Genomic DNA, 21,524 nt, shown 5'->3' with positions numbered 1-21,524 from the left:
TATGAAGTGAGAGGAGAACAAAAAACAACAACAGCAGTCAATCATTGAGATTAATTATGAAGAAATAATATGATTTTTGGTAACACTTTATTATAATGTTCATGATTTAACATTAGTTAAGGTATTAACTAACATGAACAAACCATGAGCAATACATTTGTTACAGTATTTATTCATCTTTGTTAATGTTAGTTAATAGAAATAAAGCTGTTCATTGTTTGTTCATGTTAGTTCACTGTGCATTAACTAACGTTAACCAAATTTTAATAAAGTATTAGTAATTGTTGAAATTAACATTAATAAAGATTAATAAATGCTGCACAAGTGCAGTTCATCATTAGTTCATGTTAACTAATGTAGTTAACTAATGTTAATTAATGAACATTATAATAAAGTGTTACCTGATTTTTTATTGTTAAATGATTACCATCTCCCTTTTGTATCTCTGTCCCTTCCTTTCTCTCTTCCTCATCCCTCTGTTTCTTTTGCTCCTCATGTCTGTTTTTACTCTGTCTGTATGTCTGTCTCTCTCTCTCTCTCTCCCCCTGCTTGTCTTTCTGTCTCTTCCTCTCCTTTTTTCGTTTTTTTTCTCATGCTCTTCTTTTTGACTGTGTTTGAGTGCTGAGTGTTCCATCTGCTTTTGTCTCTGTCCCTTTCTCTCTTCCATCTCTTCCTCCTCAAGCCTTTTTTTGTCTTTCTCATCATGTTCATACCAATCTTACTTTGGGAGCCTTGGCCTCAGCAAATTTTCTAACTATGGAGTCTGTATCAACAGTTTCCACTATCTCATGGTCGATGGAAATGACAGCCAGGGATGACAGTCTATCTTGGGACATAGATGAGCGCAGATATGGTTTTTTTAGTCGTTTTAGTGTAGAGAAACTTCTCTCACCTGATGCAACTGTAACAGGAAGAGTAAGCATGAGATGCAGGGCTATGCTTAGATTTGGATAAAGATCTAGGAGATTCTCTTTGTATATGTAGCTAAGAACTTTCAATGGTGATGAGATGTGTGGGGAAAAGACCTAACAGCACCTGTAATTTCCATTTTGAGGTCCCCTGCATCCACATCCTCCATTGTCTTTTCAAACCTGTTGCAGCATTCATCTAGATTGCCTGCCTGTACAGTGCTTTTCATTACATCAGTGGAGTAGAGAAATCCATACAACTTAAAAAAGTTCTCCATGAATGAGAATCTCTCCCTAGTCTTGACCAGGGCAGTATCTACGAAGTGTAAGAAAAACTCTCTTCTGAAATGTTCCTCTGCAGTTGAAGTAGTCTGCTCTGTGCCCTCATAGTCAAACTGCCTTTTTGTTTTTTTCTGCCGAACGTCTGGCCAGATCATCTCTACCTTAATCTACTTTGCTATTTCCCTGGCATCTATTTTGGCGGCATTGAATCCGTGCTCCCTGAAATCTTGAAGAAAGTCTATCACTGCAGAGATTTCCCTCTTCATGGTCTCAATGCTCACTTTGGGGCTTTGTAGGATCTTACTAACTTTGTTGATAACGTACAAGACATTGTACCACACCACACAACTTACCATAAATGGCCATTTCTTCAGTTCCTGGCAGAGGCTTGAAGCACTGGATGCACACTCTGAATCATTCTTTTCTATGGCGAAGTCATGTAAAGCCTCCAGGGCATTCAGAATGTCTGGAAGCTGATAGATACCGTACAGCTTTTACAGCCTCTACACGGCATTCCCATCTTGTGGTTGACAAGGCCTTGATGGTAAAATCTGTCACATTCTCCTGGAGAATGGCCCACCGTTGAACAGAGCCACTAAAAAGATAGTAGAGTCTCTGTAACACACCATAGAAGTTAAGAGATATTATGGAGGATTTTGCAGCATCCCCAATGACCAGGTTTAGTGTGTGACTTCCACACGGGACACAGAGGGCTTTGGGGTTGAGGTCGAGGATCCTCTTTTGTACCCCCGGCTTCTTTCCCTGCATATTACTGCCGTTGTCATACGATTGACCACGGCAGTCAGAGATATCCAGGAGCAGTGTTTTCAGATGTCCAAGGAAAAGTTTGAGTAGGCCTTTCCCCGTTGTGTCCTCTGCCAAGAGAAAGCCTACAAAATGTTCGTGGATGGACACACCTTTGTGGAGCTCACAATTAACCATGCGCAGGACCACAGACAGCTGTTCATTGTGGCTGATGTCAGGGGTGCAATCCATTATGACTAGGGGTGTCACGATTCTCCAAATCCTCGATTCGATTACATTTTCTATTCTGATGTAACAATTCAATTCGATTCTCAATTTTTAAATGAATTTTTTTAAGACAAAAAATTATATGCCTTTATTATTAGGGGTCAAGCCACCAAGTCCGATTTGCATGTCATTTGCATGCCTACTTTTGCTTATAACTACTTCAAACTTGAGTCTAAAATCATGAGGGTGGTCTTGTTAGAGTCCTTGAGGCATGCCGAGTCAAACGATAACAAACGGTTTTCGGTTGACCATTTTGGGTGTCGCCATTTTGAATTTTCTCATTAAGTTCAGTATTTCACAAACAGAATGACGTATCGCTACGAAATTTGGCATAGTTCATCAGTGACATGTTCTGAGTGCACCTATAAATCTTTAGGACGGCCCCACCTAGTGGTCAGGATATGTAAAGAAATTTTTTAAAATCTTTATAGCCTTTGATTCATTTGCCACACTGACATGAGACTTCACTCTATTGATTCCTTGTCTCGTGCTGAGTCCGACTGTACCAAATATGTCAGAGTCAAACCTACTTCCTGTCGGCCATTTTGAATTATATTGAACACCTACTTTTTCAAACTCCTCCTAGAGCGCTTGTTTGATTGGCTTGATTTTTTGGTACGCATCATCTAGAGACACTCTAGACAAAAAGTTATCAAAAGCTTTTCGTTAGACCTATCCGTTGTTGTATAACGCATCAAAGAATGTGACGGCAAGCACGCCAAAATGTGTTTGAGCCTGTATCTTCGCAAAACTTTTGCGTATTGATATGAGACTTGGAATATGTCATAACAGTGATCACCATTTCGTCACACTGCCCCCTACTGGTCACGAGATATAAAAAATTTCTATTTTTGCTTATAACTACTGCAAACTTGAATGTAAAATTATGAGACTGGTCTTGTTAGATTTCTTGAGGCATGCTGAGTCAAACGATACCAAATGGTTTTTGGTCGGCCATTTTGTGTGTCGGCCATTTAAAAAAAAATTTAAGTATTTCAGAAACGCAATTGCGTATTGTTATGAAACTTGGTATGGTTCATCAGCAACATGTTCTGAGAGGACTTGTAAACTTTTCGGTGCCCCCTAGTGGTCAAGAGATTTGAAGCTATATCTCTGCATCTCTTTATCGTATTTCCACCAAATTTGGTGGGTGTCATCACAATCATGACCTGAGTCACCATCTATTGTTTTGGTCAGTGCCCCCTAGTGGTCAAGTCATTTAAGGCTATATCTCCGTATCGCTTTATCGTATTTACACTAAATTTGGTATGTGTCATCACAGTCATGACCTGAGGCACCATCTATTGCTTCGGCACAGCGCCACCTATTGGTCTCAAGATACAAAAAATTGCTATTTTTTCCCTAAAACTAATGCAAACTTAGATCTAAAATCATGACAGTCATCGCGTATGAATCATTTTTTTGCCATGTTTGGCTTGACCCCGGTATCGCTGCTTGCAGCTATATTTTTTATTATTATTATTATAGTTTCACATTAACATGCACATTGCGTGCTTTTCCTCGCATGGGGTTTTGTGGGCTTTACTATACGCAAGAGAGCTTGTAGAGAGATAATTCCTTTTTGCACGCAGATAGACTTAATGCGCGCGTCTTGGACTCCTATTATCTGAAATAAAACCGGTGCGTCAAGCAGCTGCGCTTCTCTCTGTCTCACGTGCATGCGCTCTCGCATCTGTCCAAAGTCTAAACATAAACTAAAGTAATAATCCTTACGTTTTTGTTCAGTTTTATGCGTTTCATGCGAGCTGAGGCAAACTATACCTTTTGTTTAAAATATAACCCGCTGCATCTTGGCGGCTCTCTCGTGCACGTGCAGAGAGCTGCGCTCTGTCGGATGGCAGATCACTAGTAATCCTGTTTATGATATGGCAGATCACTAGTAATCCTGTTTATGATATGCATTCATGCATGAGTTGTAGCAATACATCTCTCGTGTTTAAAATATAAATCGTGTTCCGCTGGATGGATGTTTTTAAAGGCACTTCTGAGAGTTTATTTTCCCCTGCTTGGCAAGCCGACCGGACGTGACATGGGGGCGTGGCAGCATCGACGATCCCATTTTTTTATTCGAAGTTCGAGGTTGTGACTTAATTTCGATCGTTTTTGATTTAAAATCGAAATCGTGACACCCTTAACTCTTTCACCGCCAGCATTTTTAAAAAAAGTTGCCAGCCAGCGCCAGCGTTTTTCATGATTTTCACCAAAGTTTAATGCCTTCCAGAAAATGTTCTTCTTCAGATATATAAACATTAGGGCTGTCAAAATTAACGCGTTAATAACGCGTTAACGCAAATTCATTTTAACGCCACTAATTTTTTTAACGGAGATTAACGCAACGCGCAATTTCTGTTTGACCCTTGGTCCAGCCCATAGTTGAATGAACAGAGACGCAGACAAATGTGACTCTCTCTAAATGAGTAAAAGGTTTTCATAGAAATAAGAACATTAAGCAAATCGTCTACCAAATCCAATGCTCTAAATGCTCGTTGGACATCTGATATGATCTTTATTTATACGTCTGAGAGGTGTAACGTTACCGTCCTCCTAATGCTTAATCTAATACAAAAATGCGTCTCAATTCATTTTGGTTTCGCTTTTATGCATGACTTAGAAAATAGACTGCAGGACTTGCTTGATGTTAAAAGAGTCATTAAGAGAGATAAAGTTCGGTACCTGATTAATGTTAAAGAGTTATTAAGAGCGACAAGACTCAAAAGCGATCCCCTCACGCTGACTGACTGATATCTGAAGCGCGTGCACACAGACGCGCGAGTGCGCGACCTGGATATATATAGACATCTACACAAAATTACAGTTTTACAAATATCTGTTTTGATAAGAATTCACGCAGGTAGGCTCTATAATCTGTTATGTTTTAAGTAAATGTTTGGTTAACTTTTGGGTAAAACTATCTGATGTGTAACATTATATTAGATCACTTAGATTTTAAGCAGTCTGTCTCAATGTCAATCAAACAAAAGGAAAAAAAGTTGAACATACATTGATGATGTTTTTGCTTTGTGTGTGCTAAATCTATTAGTTTTACCAGTGATTTTAAGGTATTGATGTGGTAATATAATGTATGGATGTGGAAATTTTTGTGGTAATTTGACTCTTTCAACTTCAAACACGTGTAGTTCTGTCATATTTTGTTATATTTCAACAAATCATGCATTGTTCTATGTTTTAATAGAGAATGTCAAAATATGAACAACTATTTCTTAAAAATTTGCTAATTCCGACTCAACTTGCCTGCACAGGTCACAAATGATGCAGCAGCAAACAAAAATGGAGAAAGAAAAATCTTCTGAAAGGAAAATTCATATACAAAACAATGGCTGGTGAATCTGTTAAAATGTAAACAGGCTGTTGTTAACATACATTTGCATAAAGCATCTATATATGTATATATGATTAGAATATTAAAAACCTGAAAAGTGTTAAATTAGGGTAAATTTAGAATGGATAAAAATATGCGATTAATTTGCGATTAATCGCAGTTAACTCATGAAATCATGCGATTAATCTAGATTATTTTTTTTATCTATTGACAGCCCTAATAAACATACAATATACCAAATGAAAGAACAGACCCTCTGCTTTAAAAAAAAAAAAAAAAACGTTTCATCCTACCTTGAGTAGTTCTTTTGTAATCAGCTTTTGAATATGGGTAGGTTTCTGCAAAAACACCACATTTTGAGCAAAAAGCAGAGATAATTCCATGTTTGTGACCGACTTTTCATAGCGATCCCATTCAGAGCGATCTTTAAAACAGACACGGACATGCAGCAGCTTGCGGGGAAAGAGTTAATTATGACAGCATAATATTTGGCCCTCTTCACTTTTTCAACAATGGCATAAAGGGTGCCCTTTGCCACAAGTGCTATCAATTCATTCTGGATGTGCTTACTCAAATAAGTGTCTGACAGCTCTTTTTCTTGGATTCTTCTTAAATGTTCTTTCATGAAAGGGTCAAATTTTGCCATAAGCTGTACTTGTCCTAGAAAGTTTCCATTGCCATGCTCATATAATTTCTCTGTATGTCTACGGAAAGCAAGATTTCCCTCAGCTAGATGGGTAATAATGGCAAGCAATCTTTTTAAAATGTTTCTCCATCTCTCAATTTCTGCCATCATTGCATTTTGGTTCAGCTGGTCAATGGCTGTGCCTGTCTGAAGTCTTTGGGTAAGTGTATGCCAGGACTCCATATGAGACACATGTTCACCAGACCTCTCATGCTGTTTCAGGTGAGCTCCGAGGTTTTTCCAATTGTTAAAACCATCTGAACTTAAATGTGTGTTCCCCTCTCCAAAAAGTCGACAACAAAAGCACATAACACAGTCCCCTGATTCACTGTAGATAAGCCATGTCCTATTAATTTTCTCTTCATTTTTCATTTGGATGCAGTAATTATTACTGGTAAATCTCCGCCCCTCTTGATTTTTGGGGAAATTTACACTAACTTGTATAGGACCTCTGCGAATGATCGCACATCTCTCATCGGCTGTGAGTTTCTTAGGCCAGAGAGCCGGGTCATCTGTCAGCAAGCCTAGAGTGCTTAGGTCGGTGGTAGCAGGATTAGCACAGCTACACTGAAAAAACAACAACAATTTTTCTTTGGCAAGTTTTTGCACGCATATTTTCGAGGTAAATTTCACATATAACTAAGTTTCATAGAATTAAAGAAAATAATACATTTTAACTTGGCCAGTAAAAGGTTGAGTAATTTCTACATAGTTTAAGTTTTCTTTGCAATACATTTACTCCAAAATATAACATTGAATTAATCCACTAAGTAAATAACACAATAGATATTGTGTAGCTACTCTATCTATAAAGAAATAATGTGGCACCTGAACACAGAGACATCAATACTTGTACTTGTTCCCAAAACACAGTGATGGTAACATTCGATGATGGATCATTTTTGAGTATTATTGTGTCATTTTGTGTAGAAAATTAACTCCAAATGTCACAAAATGGCAAGTTACTAAACCTAACAACAAAAGCAATGATAAAACAGAGTAAATACAGTTGGGAAAAAACTCTACCTCACTAATTATTCAAACCCCAGTGCATGATGGGAACACCATTATCAGAAAATGTATAATGCTGATATTTACGCCATCATTTCTACAAGCTTGAATTGAGTACTAATATAGAATTTACTTGCTAAAAAAAAAAAATCCAGGTTTTTTACTTTTTTAATTGCCAAGTTCATAAAGGATATCACTGATTTGGGGGAAAATCTGTCACGGCTAGTCCTGTATTCCTTTCCTGTATTCACCATGTCAGCCCTCGTGTTTTTATTATTAAATTTTATTTATTTTTAACTTTGCGTTTGCGTCCTGTCACTCCTACCCAGTCATGACAAAAACAAACACAAAATTACTGTTTTCAATATAAAAAGTTTTTTTTTACTTTTTGTCAGAGTCTTGGGTATGTTTAAGATTAGTAACAACATTGGCTTTGATGCATTGTTAATTTTTGTGTAGCATCAGATTTAAATTTTTTCTCCCTCATTTATATTGTATATGTTACACTCTGTTATATTTGTAAACTTACACATTTTACCTATTCCCAACAGGGTAAACCACCAACAATCAGCAGAATGCATGATTATTTTGTGTCATGGCTATGTAATCAAAAAATGTTATTATAATGGAAGTCAATGGTGCAAAAACAACCACGGACAGTATGAGGAAGAAAAAATATTAAATCTGATGCTGCACAAAAACTAAAACAATGCATCAAAGCCAATGTTACTTATCTTTCACATGTCAAAGACTGTGATAAAAGTAAAAAAAATCCAGACCACAATCACATTTATATTTAAAATAAGTAATTGTGTGTGTGTGTGTGTGTGTGTGTGTATGTGTGTGTGTGTGTGTGTGTTTCCCTAAATCAGTGTTGAGTACTTTTTTTTTAAATAATTGATAATTAAACATTTAGTAGTTTTGATTAGGGATGCACCGAATCCAGATTTTTTAGGTTCGGCCAAATCCCGAATCCACCGTTTAAGATTCGGCCGAATACCGAATCCTACTCGCATCCTTATCCCATTAACACAGTAAAACACATTAATGAAGTAAACAACGTCCACAGCAGTGTATTTTTCATTTTATTTAATTTTAACTGTACATTATGCCAGGATGACAAGTTGGAAAAACTATTTTGACAATTACCATAAGCCTATGCATAATGAAAGCGATGCGTTGCGACAAGCTCGTTTTTCCAATAAGCAAGCAGCTCCGCGCTGAAAACTATATTTAACTTTGAGTGAGAAGCTCCGCTCGTCAATGTCAGTTTTCACACGGCCATCCAATTACAGTGGAGGAGGGGCGGGACATTACCACAGCAACCAACCGGCTCACAGCTGAAGCATCACAGCTACCAAGCGCTCGGCTGAAAAACAGCTGGCATTTGGCGTCCTCAAGGCGTTTTCAGCTGTGTTTAAAAGTTTTGGTGTGTCCAGCCCCTAAGGCTCACCGAAAGAAAAAGCTCATCTCCACGTCAGCACCCGATGTGTGTAATCAACGGCCACGTGACGTCGACCAGCGTAGCGCAAGCCAAGGGTTCGGTTTGGTGGGAAAAAAATCTAGGATTCGGCCGAACCCGAACCCCGTCAAAAAGCCCAGTATTCGGCCGAATCCGAATCCTGGATTCGGTGCATCCCTAGTTTTGATCACTGAGCAGAACTAGGCAGTTGACTCATCAAAGCTCCATCATCATCGTCGTCAAAATGGCCATCACTGGGCAACTCTTCCACCTCAATGTCAACGTCATTAATGACACTGTCACCACTGACAGCAGGCGGCAACAACTTCGTGAAGTCCTCTTCAATTTCTTGGTTAACGACATTAACAGCTGCTGCTGCTGCTGTAGAGGCCTGTTCCACACTTTTAATTTGGACATTGTTGTTTCTGTCAGTATCATCATCAATGACAGTAGTAAAAAAATGTGTCATCTTCGGCAGCGTTGCCACATATTTATCGATATCTTTTCTTTTTTTCTTTTATTTGAGCCGCTTGGATAGGATCGTTTCATTTTCGCGTATATTTTGGTTTTGATTCGTCTCTGTGTACTTTCCCAGTCCTCCTGTCCTGTCACTCTGTGTTAATCTTTCGCGCAGGCGCAGCGCGCACCTTTACGGACTAGTCCATTTCATTGTGAAAGAAGGGGGGTGTATGTGTGTAGAGACAGATAAACACGAACTGGACATTTTAAATAGTACTTCAGTTTCAACGTATTTCTTAAGAATATTAATTCAATTTACCATGCTTTTAAAGTGTCCATGATGATTTTTTATTTGTAGTATATTTTATTTTAGGTTGGCTGGGCCCCCCCCACTTCGAGGCCCCAAGCAGCCGCCTACCTATGCCTCTATGTTAAGACCGCCTCTGGCCATATGCTGTCAGTTCCTTTTGCTAGAACTGAACTGGGTTAGAAATCTTTTGCATATGCAGAACCGTTTGACTGGAATTTTATTCAATCGAAATTGAAGTTGCAAAACCTTCTTTCTTTTGACCAGTTTAAAGCAGATATTTGGCAACTGAATGACGACTCTGTGAAATGCAACTGTTTTTAAACTTTGTTTGTGATATGTAATTGTTTTAAACTGTTTTGTGCTGTGTAAGTCTGTTACTGAATTTCTTGTATTGCTGCTCATCTTGGCCAGGTCACTCCTGTGAATGAGATTTTTAATCTCAGTGAGTTTTTACCTGGTTAAATAAAGGTTTAATAAAAAGTCTATGGGTACAGAGAAATAGTTATTAGCAACCCGCAAATGGGCATAATCCGGTTGGAGTCGAACACACCTTGAGCATCGTGCATCAGAGCCACATCGAGTTCATCATCCAAATCCTATTTTCTGACTATCTTGTTCCTATTTATATAATATAACATATTAGTTTATCTTAAGAATATCACTAATAAACACCCAGTGTTAGCATATAGCCCGCTAGCATCAACAAACGGTGCCAGCTTTAATTACCATTTGCCGATCTAATGGCGGACTCATCCGATGTATGCTATTCAGACCTGTCCTCACCTGAGCGGGAAGCGGTGGAGCAGTTGATACCCGGTTATCGCAGATCCTACACGACGTACAGCACCCAGTTCACCCAGGCTCCAGACGTCCACAAGCGACCGAGGCGTGCAAAAAGCGAACACCCTAGGCGGTGCAGCTTCACGGGCCGCGCTCGAGGGAACGGAGACACCATCGCCCAGCATGAAAGCAATCGGGAAGCCATGGAGGAGCTGCTGCCCGGCCTTCGCAGATTCAGCGTGCCTACAGACGCCCGCAGGCGACCGGGGCGTGCTGCGAGCGAGCTTCCCTCGCGATACAGCTTCACGGACCGCGTCCAGGTGACCGAAGACCCCATCACCCAACATGAAAGCGGTAAGACTCTGCTTGTTATTGTAACCTGCATTACTTGCCACATGTACAGTTTAGCTTCTTCCATCAGCATAGAGGGGTTTACTTGTGCTAAGTGTATTGAAGTAGTAAGGCTGATGGAGAAGATTGCAGAACTAGAAGCGCGCATCCAAACGCTAGTTGATGACAGTAATACCACTATTACTGTTAATGTTACAAACGCTAATACCGCTAATGCTACAAACACTGTTTCGGGTGCGCCTAGTGTTAAACGTAATACACATAGCTCGGTTCCGGCATCTGAGTCAAGACGGCCGACTAACTGGGTGACTGTCAGGTGGCACAGTCGTATCCCGTGCCCACCCAAGACCCCGCCTGGTAATTTCTAACAGTTTCGATATTCTAAACAATACACCGACTGAGACGTCTGTTAAAAGTGCCTTGGTTATTGGAGATTCGATACTTAGGAACGCAAACATTGAGGCACCAGCCAGCATAGTCGATTGTATACCGGGAGCCAGGTCTTCAGACATTAGATCAAAACTTAAAGTGCTGGCTAATGCTAAGCGTAAGTTTTCTAAAATTGTTATTCACGCTGGCACAAATGACACCAGACTCCGCCAGTCGGAGATCACCAAAGATAATATTAAAGAGATATGTGAAATTGCTAAAACAATGTCAGACAATGTTATATGCTCTGTTCCCCTCCCCGCCTACCGGGGGGATGAAACTTAAAGTAGATTATTGTTTCTTCACGACTGGATGTCAAAATGGTGCCCTCAGCATAACGTAGGGTTTATAGACAATTGAAAGCATTTCCGGGGGAGACCTGACCTGCTAAAGAGAGAGGCCTCCATCCGTCTCAGGAAGGAAGGGCGATTCTCTCTATAAATCTGACCAATACTTCTAATACAGTCTGACTATCCAGGGTACAGGTCAGGAAACAGATGGATCGGCTTAACCGTCCTTCTGTTAGCTGCCGTGATATGTCAAGATCACTTATATCCCAGCACTTCGAGTCAATCTTACCAGAATATCAACACATTTCAACTGTATCTGTTCCCCGAACAAATAAATACAGAGCACCGCTTGCCACATTTGGTACAAATCTGATTAATATTAAATTAAAAAACAATACATTAACAGATGAACCTCGAATGTTTAAATTCGGCCTTCTTAACATTAGATCGCTTACCAATGAAGAACCTATTGTCAATGAAATAATTACAGACCAGTGTTGTTTTCGTCAACGATGACGATAACGAAATGATTTCGTTGACCACTTATTTTTTATGACGCTAACGCGACGATGACTAGCTAAAAATGTCTCTAAGGTGACGAAAACATGACGAGACGCTTTTGAGTTTTCGTTGACGAAACGAGACGGAACGAAAATTATTATTATGATTATTATTAAGTCTGACGTTCATAATGCATGTCATTTCTGCCTATTTTGAGTGAAATCTGTCTGTTTTTAGCTCAAACGTATCAGCAATGCTGCCGCTTTCTATCCTTGTTTTGGGTCAACACTCAACAGTCTCACTCACGCTCATGCCCACCACCCGGCTGCCGCCATGCCGCGCACGCGCACCAGATTTCAAACAACAACAACAACACACCTGCGGCTGTGGCGAGTCCGAAGGACCGTAGCGGTGACGTCAATAAACGGAAACGACGAGATGTTTTATGGACATACTTTCAGTATAATCCATCAGACAGAAAAACGAAATGCATATTGGGAGACGACGGTAAATGTGGCCACAAACTAGGTGGGAAGAATACCACCAATCTCAAGCGGCACCTGAAGGCTCATCACGCTAATATTTTTTAAAGGTAACTAACAAGTCACGCTGTTAAAATATCATATACATTTAATTTTACTCGACAATCGGCTTGTGACATATTTCATGGTAAGCTTAAGGTTTTACATGTATCTGCTTGTCAAACCTAAGTCCATTTCCAATACTTTTTGTGGTGTATTTAAATAAGGTAAGGCACGCGTTTCTCAACTTTATAAGCGAGGTCTCAGCGTAACACACAAACTCAACATGATGGTATATTAGGCTAAACTTTTTCTTCATAACTTTTTGTTATGACATGCGCAGAAGGCACACCGACTAAAACAACGTCAAGCCCTCAGGGCCAACCTTAATGCACATTTTAATTGTATTAAATACACCACCCTTTTTAACCTAAATTCATTGGTTAAAAAATACTTTTATTTACTAAAATTGACTTAAACTTGACTAAAACCTTTTTGCGTTTTCGTCGACTAAAACTTGACTAAAACCTTTTTGCGTTTTCGTCGACTAAAACTTGACTAAAACTATAAATTTCACAAGTGACTAAAATGTGACTAAAACTAAAAGCATTTTCGTCCAAAAGACTAAGACTAAAACGAAAACTAAAAGGGCTGCCAAAAACAACACTGTTACAGACCAAAACTTAGATGCACTCTGTTTAACAGAAACCTGGCTTAAAGCAGACGACTACATTAGTTTAAACGAATCCACCCCACAAGACTATTATTATAAACACGAACCTCGATTAAAGGGGAGAGGGGGTGGTGTAGCTACAATATACAACAAAATTTTTAAAGTAAACCAAAAATCTGAACTAAAATTTAAATCATTTGAACTAATTATGGAAATAACTGATCGTAACCACAAACAGCTCTCTTTTGCCTTAGCTACAATCTATAGACCTCCGGGCCACCTTGCAGATTTCCTTAACTCATTCACCGCCAGCCTTTTTGAGAAAAGTTGCCCACCTGCATTTTTTTGATTTTAACAAAAGTTTCACAAAACTCCTTGCAGGAAAAATTTTCTTCTATAAATATATAAACATACAAATTATATCAAATTAAAGAACACACCCTAATCTTTCAAACAAACAATAAACAAACAAAAAACAATCAAAATGGGGAAAAAACCTTTCATTATAAATGTACTTTTTCTACTTAATTTAACCACTGAAATATGGATATTTCTCTTCAAAAATACAACATTTTGAGCAAAAAGCTTAAAAAATTGCGTTTTTGTAAACAAATTTATGTTAGATATCAGACTCAGAATGACTATCAAACATAAAGGCAATTAAAATAAACCTTGAAATCTTTTTAACTTCCGTTTTTGATAAATTAGGTTTTGGCGCCATCCAGTGGATAAAAGCGGTATTACACTTTCACTTTGAAATTCGTCCAGAAAGGCATATTATTAGTTAAATATTAACTCATAATTGACGAGATAACTCGTCAATGGCGGGGAATGAGTTAAAGAAATAGCAGATTTCCTGTCTGAGCTTGTAGTCACTGTAGATAAAGCTCTTATCGTTGGTGATTTTAATATTCATGTGGATAACCCAAAAGATGCATTAGGACTTGCGTTTATGGATGTTCTAAATTCTCTCAATATTAGACAAAACGTGACAGGGCCAACTCATACTCGTAAGCACACATTAGACTTAATTCTGTCACTCGGACTCAATATTAATGACATCAAAATATCACCTCAGAGTGATGCAGTTTCTAACCATTACCTTGTGTCATACACTGTACTTCTAGATAGGATCACTCAATCCACAACATGCTACAGATTAGCCAGAACAATAATTTCCACCACTAAAGATAGTTTTATTAGCACTCTTCCAGACCTGTCCCAAATTAAACATGTAGCAGATAACTGTGACGATCTAGATATTGTAATAGAAAACCTAAACAATGTTTGTTCTAACACATTGGATGCCGTTTCTCCCATTCGAAAAAAGAGAATCAATGAAAAACCGCCAGCTCCATGGTATGACCATCACACCGCAGCCCTTAAAAATGCAACTAGGAAAATGGAAAGAAATTATAGAAGCACAAAGTTAGAGGTATGGCGTGCAGCATGGAAAGAGAGTGTTAAACACTACAGACAGGCTATTAAAACCGCCAGATCTACCTATCTTAGCAAGCTTATTTATGAGAATCATAATAACCCTCGTTTCCTCTTTAGCACAGTTGCAAAACTGACTAGAAACAAAGAACAAACAGAAACCAATAGTAAACTTCAACACAATAGTAACGACTTCATGAACTTCTTTTCTAACAAAATTACGGCTATTAGGGAAAACATCGTAGCTACCCAGGCAGCCACCACTCTACCCATTAGTTCACTTAACACTAGACTACCATACGAACATCTTGATTCATTTAAACCTACTACAATAGATGAGCTCTCTAGACTAGTTACATCATCCAAATCATCGTCCTGTATATTAGACCCAGTTCCCACAAAACTACTTAAAGAGGTATTCCCTGTAGTGTCAACCCCGGTTCTAAATATCTTTAACTCATCGCTAGAAATAGGATACGTTCCAACAGCTTTCAAACTAGCAGTTATTAAACCGCTAATTAAAAAAAACACAGCTTGATCAGGGAGAGCTTAATAACTTTAGACCAATCTCAAATCTCCCTTTTCTTTCGAAAATATTAGAAAAGGTAGTGGCAAGCCAGTTACGCACATTCTTGACAAATAATAGTACATATGAAAAGTTCCATTCAGGATTCAGGCCCCACCATAGCACAGAGACAGCGTTGCTTAGAGTTACAGATGACCTCCTATTAACATCCGATCGTGGTGAAATCTCAATTTTTATATTACTAGACCTTAGTGCAGCCTTTGACACAATAGATCACACAATCTTACTCAATAGACTAGAAAACTATGTTGGTATCAGTGGTCAGGCGCTAGCCTGGTTTATGTCGTATCTAACCAATCGCTATCACTTTGTTTATGTAAACGAGGAAGAGTCATTCAATTCAATTTTATTTATATAGCGCTTTTCACAAGTGTTAATTGTTGCAAAGCAGCTTTACATGAGTAGATGTAAAGGAGAACACAGAAAATCAATAGATAATATAAGCAGTAAAACATAGCGGCAAAGGTTAAACCATACAAGCAAGCGTATTGATAATGTTACATATACAGTAAAGTGCTAAGCTAAGCCAAAGTTGGCTGACTCTCCCTGGGACTAAAAAACCCCTAGGAAAAAAACCCGGTGGGAAAAATCCTATAAGGACAAAAACCCTTGGGAGAGATTAATATATGTATATATATATATATATATATATATATATATATATATATATATATAGATAGATACGGTAGGGATAGGAAGCGGGTAAGCGGATTAAACTGGTTCAGCCGGTGGTCGTTGGTCGCGCATTGGCTAGGCATCACGGTGAAGGACAGCCAGTAGATCAGTGGTGCGATGACCTTCACAGCAACAGAAACTGGGTCTGTTTGTCTCATTGTCCTCGGGGTTGAGGAAAAGACAGGGAGACAAAAACAGAGTTCTATTAGCGTAGGGGCCGTTCACATGTAATGGAAGTGTCATACATTATAGTTGTTTAAGTCAACTCGGTTCCAGACAGGCTAACTATTGCGGCAAGAGTGTATTACCCATATGAGGTGTGTGAGTGCTTTGTTCTAGACAAAATAACTACTGCTGGAAAAGTACATTTACTGGACATATTTTATGTGAATGCTTTGTTAAAGAAGAATGTCTTAAGTTTAGATTTAAATTAATCGACTGTGTCTGATACTCGAACATTATTTGGTAAATCATTCCAGAGCTTAGGGGCCAAGTAGGAAAAGGATCTACCACCTTTAGACACTTTTGATATTCTAGGGATAATTAAGAGACCCGAATTTTGTGAGCGCAGTTTATGTGGTGGATTGTATTCTGATAGTAGTTCTTTAATATACGAGGGCGCTAGGCTATTTAAGGCTTTGTAGGTGGTTAGTAATATTTTAAATTGTATGCGATATTTAACTGGTAGCCAATGTAAACATGCCAGAATTGGACTAATGTGGTCATACTTTTTAGATCGAGTAAGCACGCCTGCGGCAGCGTTTTGAACCAGCTGTAGCTTGTTTACCTGATTTGCATGGCATCCCCCGAGTAACGAGTTACAATAGTCTATTCTAGAGGTCATAAAAGCATGGATAAGCTTTTCTGCATCTGATGCAGACAGCATATGGCGTATTTTTGAGATATTTCTAAGATGGAAGAATGCTGTGCGGCAGACGTTGGAGATATGACTATCGAAAGATAGATTGCTGTCGAACATTACGCCTAAATTCTTAACCGTGGAAGATGGCACCACCGTGCAGCCATCTATGGACAACTTGTATTCTGACATACTATGGTTGTAGCGATTTGGTTCAATAATAAGTATCTCAGTCTTATTGGAGTTTAGCATGAGAAAGTTATGTGCCATCCAGTCCCTAATATCATTAATGCAGTCTGTTAGCTTAGCAAACTGGTGGGTTTCGCTAGGATGTGACGAGATGTAAAGCTGGGTATCATCTGCATAGCAGTGAAAACTTATGTTATGTTTCCTGATAATGTCTCCTAGAGGTAACATATATAACGAGAATAGGATAGGGCCTAAAACTGATCCCTGTGGTACGCGGAATTTAACCGGGGAGTGATATGACTCTTCCTCATTTACATAAACAAAGTCATAGCGATTGGTAAGATACGATCTAAACCAGGCTAACGCCTGACCACTGATGCCAACATAGTTTTCTAGTCTACTGAGTAAGATTCTGTGATCTATTGTGTCAAAGGCTGCACTAAGGTCTAGTAATATAAGGATTGAGATTTCACCACGATCGGATGTTAATAGGAGGTCATTTGTAACTCTAAGCAGCGCTGTCTCTGTGCTATGGTGGGGCCTGAATCCTGATTGGAACTTTTCATATGTATTATTATTCGCTATGAATGTGCGTAGCTGGCTTGCCACTACTTTTTCTAATATTTTAGAAAGAAAAGGTAGGTTTGAGATAGGTCTAAAATTATTAAGATCTCCCTGGTCAAGGTTTGGTTTTTTAATGAGCGGTCTAATAACTGCTAGTTTGAAAGCTGTTGGAACGTATCCTAATTCTAGAGATGAGTTAAAGATATTTAGAACCGTGTCTGACACTAAATGAAATACCTCTTTTAGTAATTTTGTGGGAATGGGGTCTAGTATACAGGACGATGATTTGGATGACATTACTAATTTAGAGAGCTCTTCTATTGTAGTAGGTTTAAATGACTCAAGATGTTCGTATGGTAATCTAGTGGTAAATATACTATTGGGTATAGTGGTGGCCAGTGATGCCACAGTTACTTTGAAAAAGTAATCTGATTACAGATTACTTGATTTTAAAAGTAACTAAGTTAGATTACAAGTTACTTTGTTAGTTACATTCCAGTAGCTGCCAACACCCCCACTGCCTCAACATTAAAAATGACAACCGGTTTTGCCAACACTCACTTTATTGGAAGTGCATTTTTAACAGTAACGTCAACAATGTATCTGTTTGCCTGTTTCATCAGTAGCTGAAGAATATAAGGTCACCAAGGCAAGAGCAGTCAGCACTCTACTTTTGTCCAAGGATAGGAAAGTCCAGCACGCTAGCAAGTTCATCAAGTGCGGCAGGAAATGGAAGCCCCAAGAAGCGGTGTCAGAAGCTGAAGCACACTGGAGACATCAGGAGATTGTCGGAGTGGTCTGCCAGGGCCGCATGGGACTTGGACACTACAGTACCAAGAGGTGGAGCAAGGCCAACACCAAAGGCAAGAGAGAGCTTGTGGCGCAGAGGGTCCGAGAAGCAGAAGAAGAACACCGCCGTGTGAAAGCGGTAGGGCTGGCCTCGCAAGGGCAGTGGATGCAGTGGGATCAGGCTCTTGAGCGATCACTGTCCTGGAAAGAGCTCTGGGAAATCGACCAAGGCAAGTTGGCTTTCTTGCTACGTGCTGTAGCTGACCTCTTGCCAACCCCAAGTAATTTAAATATCTGGGGCAAGGAAGAAGATCCATCGTGCAAGAACTGTGGAGCAGGGCTTTGCACGCTGAATCATATCTTGACGGCATGCCCCAAATCATTGGGAGACGGCCGATACAGGTGGAGACATGACAAGGTCCTGACAGAAGTCGCCAAATGGGTGGATCTGCAAAGGGTCAAAGCCAACAGCAACCTGGCATCACAGTCTCCAGAATTTATTGATTTCCAGCGTGAAGGCAACCATACTCCCACGGTAAAGGCAACTGCCAAACACCCGTCATCCATTCTACAGCGTGCTTCTGACTGGGAGATGCAAGTGGACCTGGGGAGCAGGTTGGTCTTTCCACAAGACATTGCAGTGACCTCACTCCGTCCGGATCTGGTCCTGATTTCCAGGAATATCAAGACCATCTTCGTAGCGGAACTCACGGTGCCGTGGGAGGACAGGCTAGCTATCTCACATCAACTTAAGAAGGACAAGTACCAGGACTTGATTGATGAGGCTTTTACCAAAGGTTGGCACGCTAACATGTTTCCCATCGAAGTCGGCTGTCGCGGTTTCCCAACAACATCTTTGCGCTATTTCCTGCAGAAAGTTGGCCTGGATCCAAGACATCTGAAAAAAGCCACTAGGGAGATAGCCTTAGCAGCCGAGACAAGCTCAAGATGGCTGTGGCTGAAGAGAGCCCAGAGTTGGAACCCCTCTGCAGGCAAAGGCTAAAAGCTCTTTGCTGCCCCACTCAGGTGAAGCGTACAGGCTAAGGGGCGAAACGCTAGTGAACCTGAGACACCTGCTGACGATGCAGAGGGTTTCCAACAATGTGGACGCTCTTTCTTGACTTCACTAAACATAAATAGGGGTGAGCAGGGGCCATTTTCAGAAAAACTTAATTTTAAAAGTTAATGTTTTAGACAGAGATATATTTTTGCTGTGGTCAATAACTCACAAGTGTGGTCTATCAAAACCAGCTGGAATTTTGAACAAATGTAAAACGACTTCTGTATAATTTCACTTTAAACAAGAGTAGTGAATTGTTACTTTTGACCTTGACAGCAGGGACGAAAGTAACACACAGGTGGGTCAAAAGTAACACAACAAAACATGATTTTTGTGTTACACTTGTTTTTATTAAATATATATTACTATGACCTCTTTAATATGTAACTGCAAACTTATTTTGTCATTTATCTTTGTAAAAAATAATTAAATTACATTGTTATTTTAAATTTCAGTTTTATCAAATGTTTCAAAAGCAACCAACAGTACAAACTTAAATTGCTGAGACAAAAAAAAATTCAATAGTTTGAACGCTATGAAAATAAAATTAAATCAAATTAGAATAATATCAATTTTTACCATATTATACACAGTATTAGCAGCGGGACAAAACTAACAAGTGTTACTTTTGACCCGACAGGATCTACTTACTCTATAAACTCGACTTACTTTTATTTTGAAAAACTGAGAAGTCTTCAGGATGTTATATACCTTGTAGATTTATCAGTATTGTAACACATGAAACGAGAAAACAACGCGTTGTAAGAAAAAAAGACCGATTTTGGAATGTACTTATCATGGTTGAAAACACAGTTCTGGATCTACACGTGGAAATCGGTGAGTAAATAACGCGATATTTGTCAACTCTTTCAGAGGTTATGTGCTAATATGCTGTCATAAGCCCTTTTCACACACAAATTCCATAAGATACACGGGACAGGAATCCTGGAATTTTCCGGGACGTTTGATATTTTATTCGTTCACACTGACAGGATTACCGGGTCCCGGAAAGACACGTGACCTGTTGAAAGTCCCGCCCTCTTTTCAACGCAGCGTCTGAAGTTTGCATATAATTTATTATTTCTCTCTCCAGAAACAACTCTTTGTTTCTAGTCAGTTTCGCAACTGTGCTAAATAGGAAACAAGGGTTGTTATGATTTTCTTTAATAAGCGTACTGAGATAGGTAGATCTGGCGGTTTTAATAGCCTGTCTGTAGTGTTGAACACTCTCTTTCCATGCTGAACGCCATACCTCTAACTTTGTGCTTCGGTAGTTTCTTTCCATTTTTCTGGCTACTTTTTTAAGGGCTGCAGTATGATGATCATACCATGGAGCTGGCGTTTTTTTCTTTGATTCTCTTTTTTCGAATGGGAGCAACGGCATCCAATGTGCTAGTGCAAACGTTGTTTAAACGTCATATCACTCCCTGGTTAAATACGGTGTACAGTACCGCAGGGATCAGTTTTAGGTCCTGTCCTGTTCTCGTTATATATGTTACCCCTAGGAGACATTATCAGGAAACATAAAATAAGTTTTCACTGCTATGCGTATGATACCCAGCTTTACATCTCCTCACATCCCAGCGAAACACACACGTTTTCTAAGCTAACAGACTGCATTAGCGATGTTATGGCACATAACTTTCTTAAGCTCAACTCTAATAAGACAGAGATACTTATTATTGAACCGAATCGCTACAAACATAATATGTCAGATTACAAGTTGCACATAGATGGCTGCACTGTGGTGCCATCTTCCACTGTTAAGAACTTAGGTGTGATGTTCGACAGCAACTTATCCTTCGATAGTCATATTGCCAACGTCTGTCGCACAGCACTCTTCCATCTTAGAAATATCTCGAAAATACGCCATATACTGTCTACATCTGATGCAGAGAAGCTTATCCATGCTTTTATGACCTCTAGAATAGACTATTGTAACTCGCTACTCGGGGGATGCCATGCAAATTAAGTAAACAAGCTTCAGCTAGTTCAAAACGCTTCTGCAAGGGTACTTACACGATCTAAGAAGTATGACCACATAAGCCCAATTCTGGCATCTTTACACTGGCCACCAGTTAAATATCGCATACAATTTAAAATATCACTAATCACCTACAAAGCTGTAAATGGCCTAGCACCCTCATATCTTAGAGAATTACTATCAGAATACAATCCATCACGCACACTACGGTCGCAAAATTCTGGTCTCTTGATTATCCCTAGACTATCAAAACTAGTGATGAGCGAGTCACTCGAAACTCGGATCATTTAACCAGATCCCTAAAATGACTCGAGAACTATGAGTCC

The 21,524-nt window shown here is 39.4% G+C and overlaps 1 protein-coding gene across 1 annotated transcript; it reads left to right on the top strand.

Moving 5' to 3' along the window:
* The first annotated feature begins 6,983 nt into the window (after window positions 1-6,983).
* Window positions 6,984-11,772, top strand: LOC141353246 (uncharacterized). Its single transcript, XM_073859728.1, has 2 exons — window positions 6,984-9,685; window positions 10,282-11,772. The coding sequence occupies exons 1-2, from the start codon at window positions 9,652-9,654 to the stop codon at window positions 11,007-11,009; spliced, it is 762 nt and encodes a 253-aa protein (XP_073715829.1). The 5' UTR covers window positions 6,984-9,651; the 3' UTR covers window positions 11,010-11,772.
* Window positions 11,773-21,524: the final 9,752 nt, after the last annotated feature.

Source organism: Misgurnus anguillicaudatus, chromosome 21 (genome assembly GCF_027580225.2).
Source record: "Misgurnus anguillicaudatus chromosome 21, ASM2758022v2, whole genome shotgun sequence".
In the NCBI taxonomy this organism is placed as follows: domain Eukaryota; kingdom Metazoa; phylum Chordata; class Actinopteri; order Cypriniformes; family Cobitidae; genus Misgurnus; species Misgurnus anguillicaudatus.
This window is presented reverse-complemented; position numbering and strand designations above follow the sequence as displayed.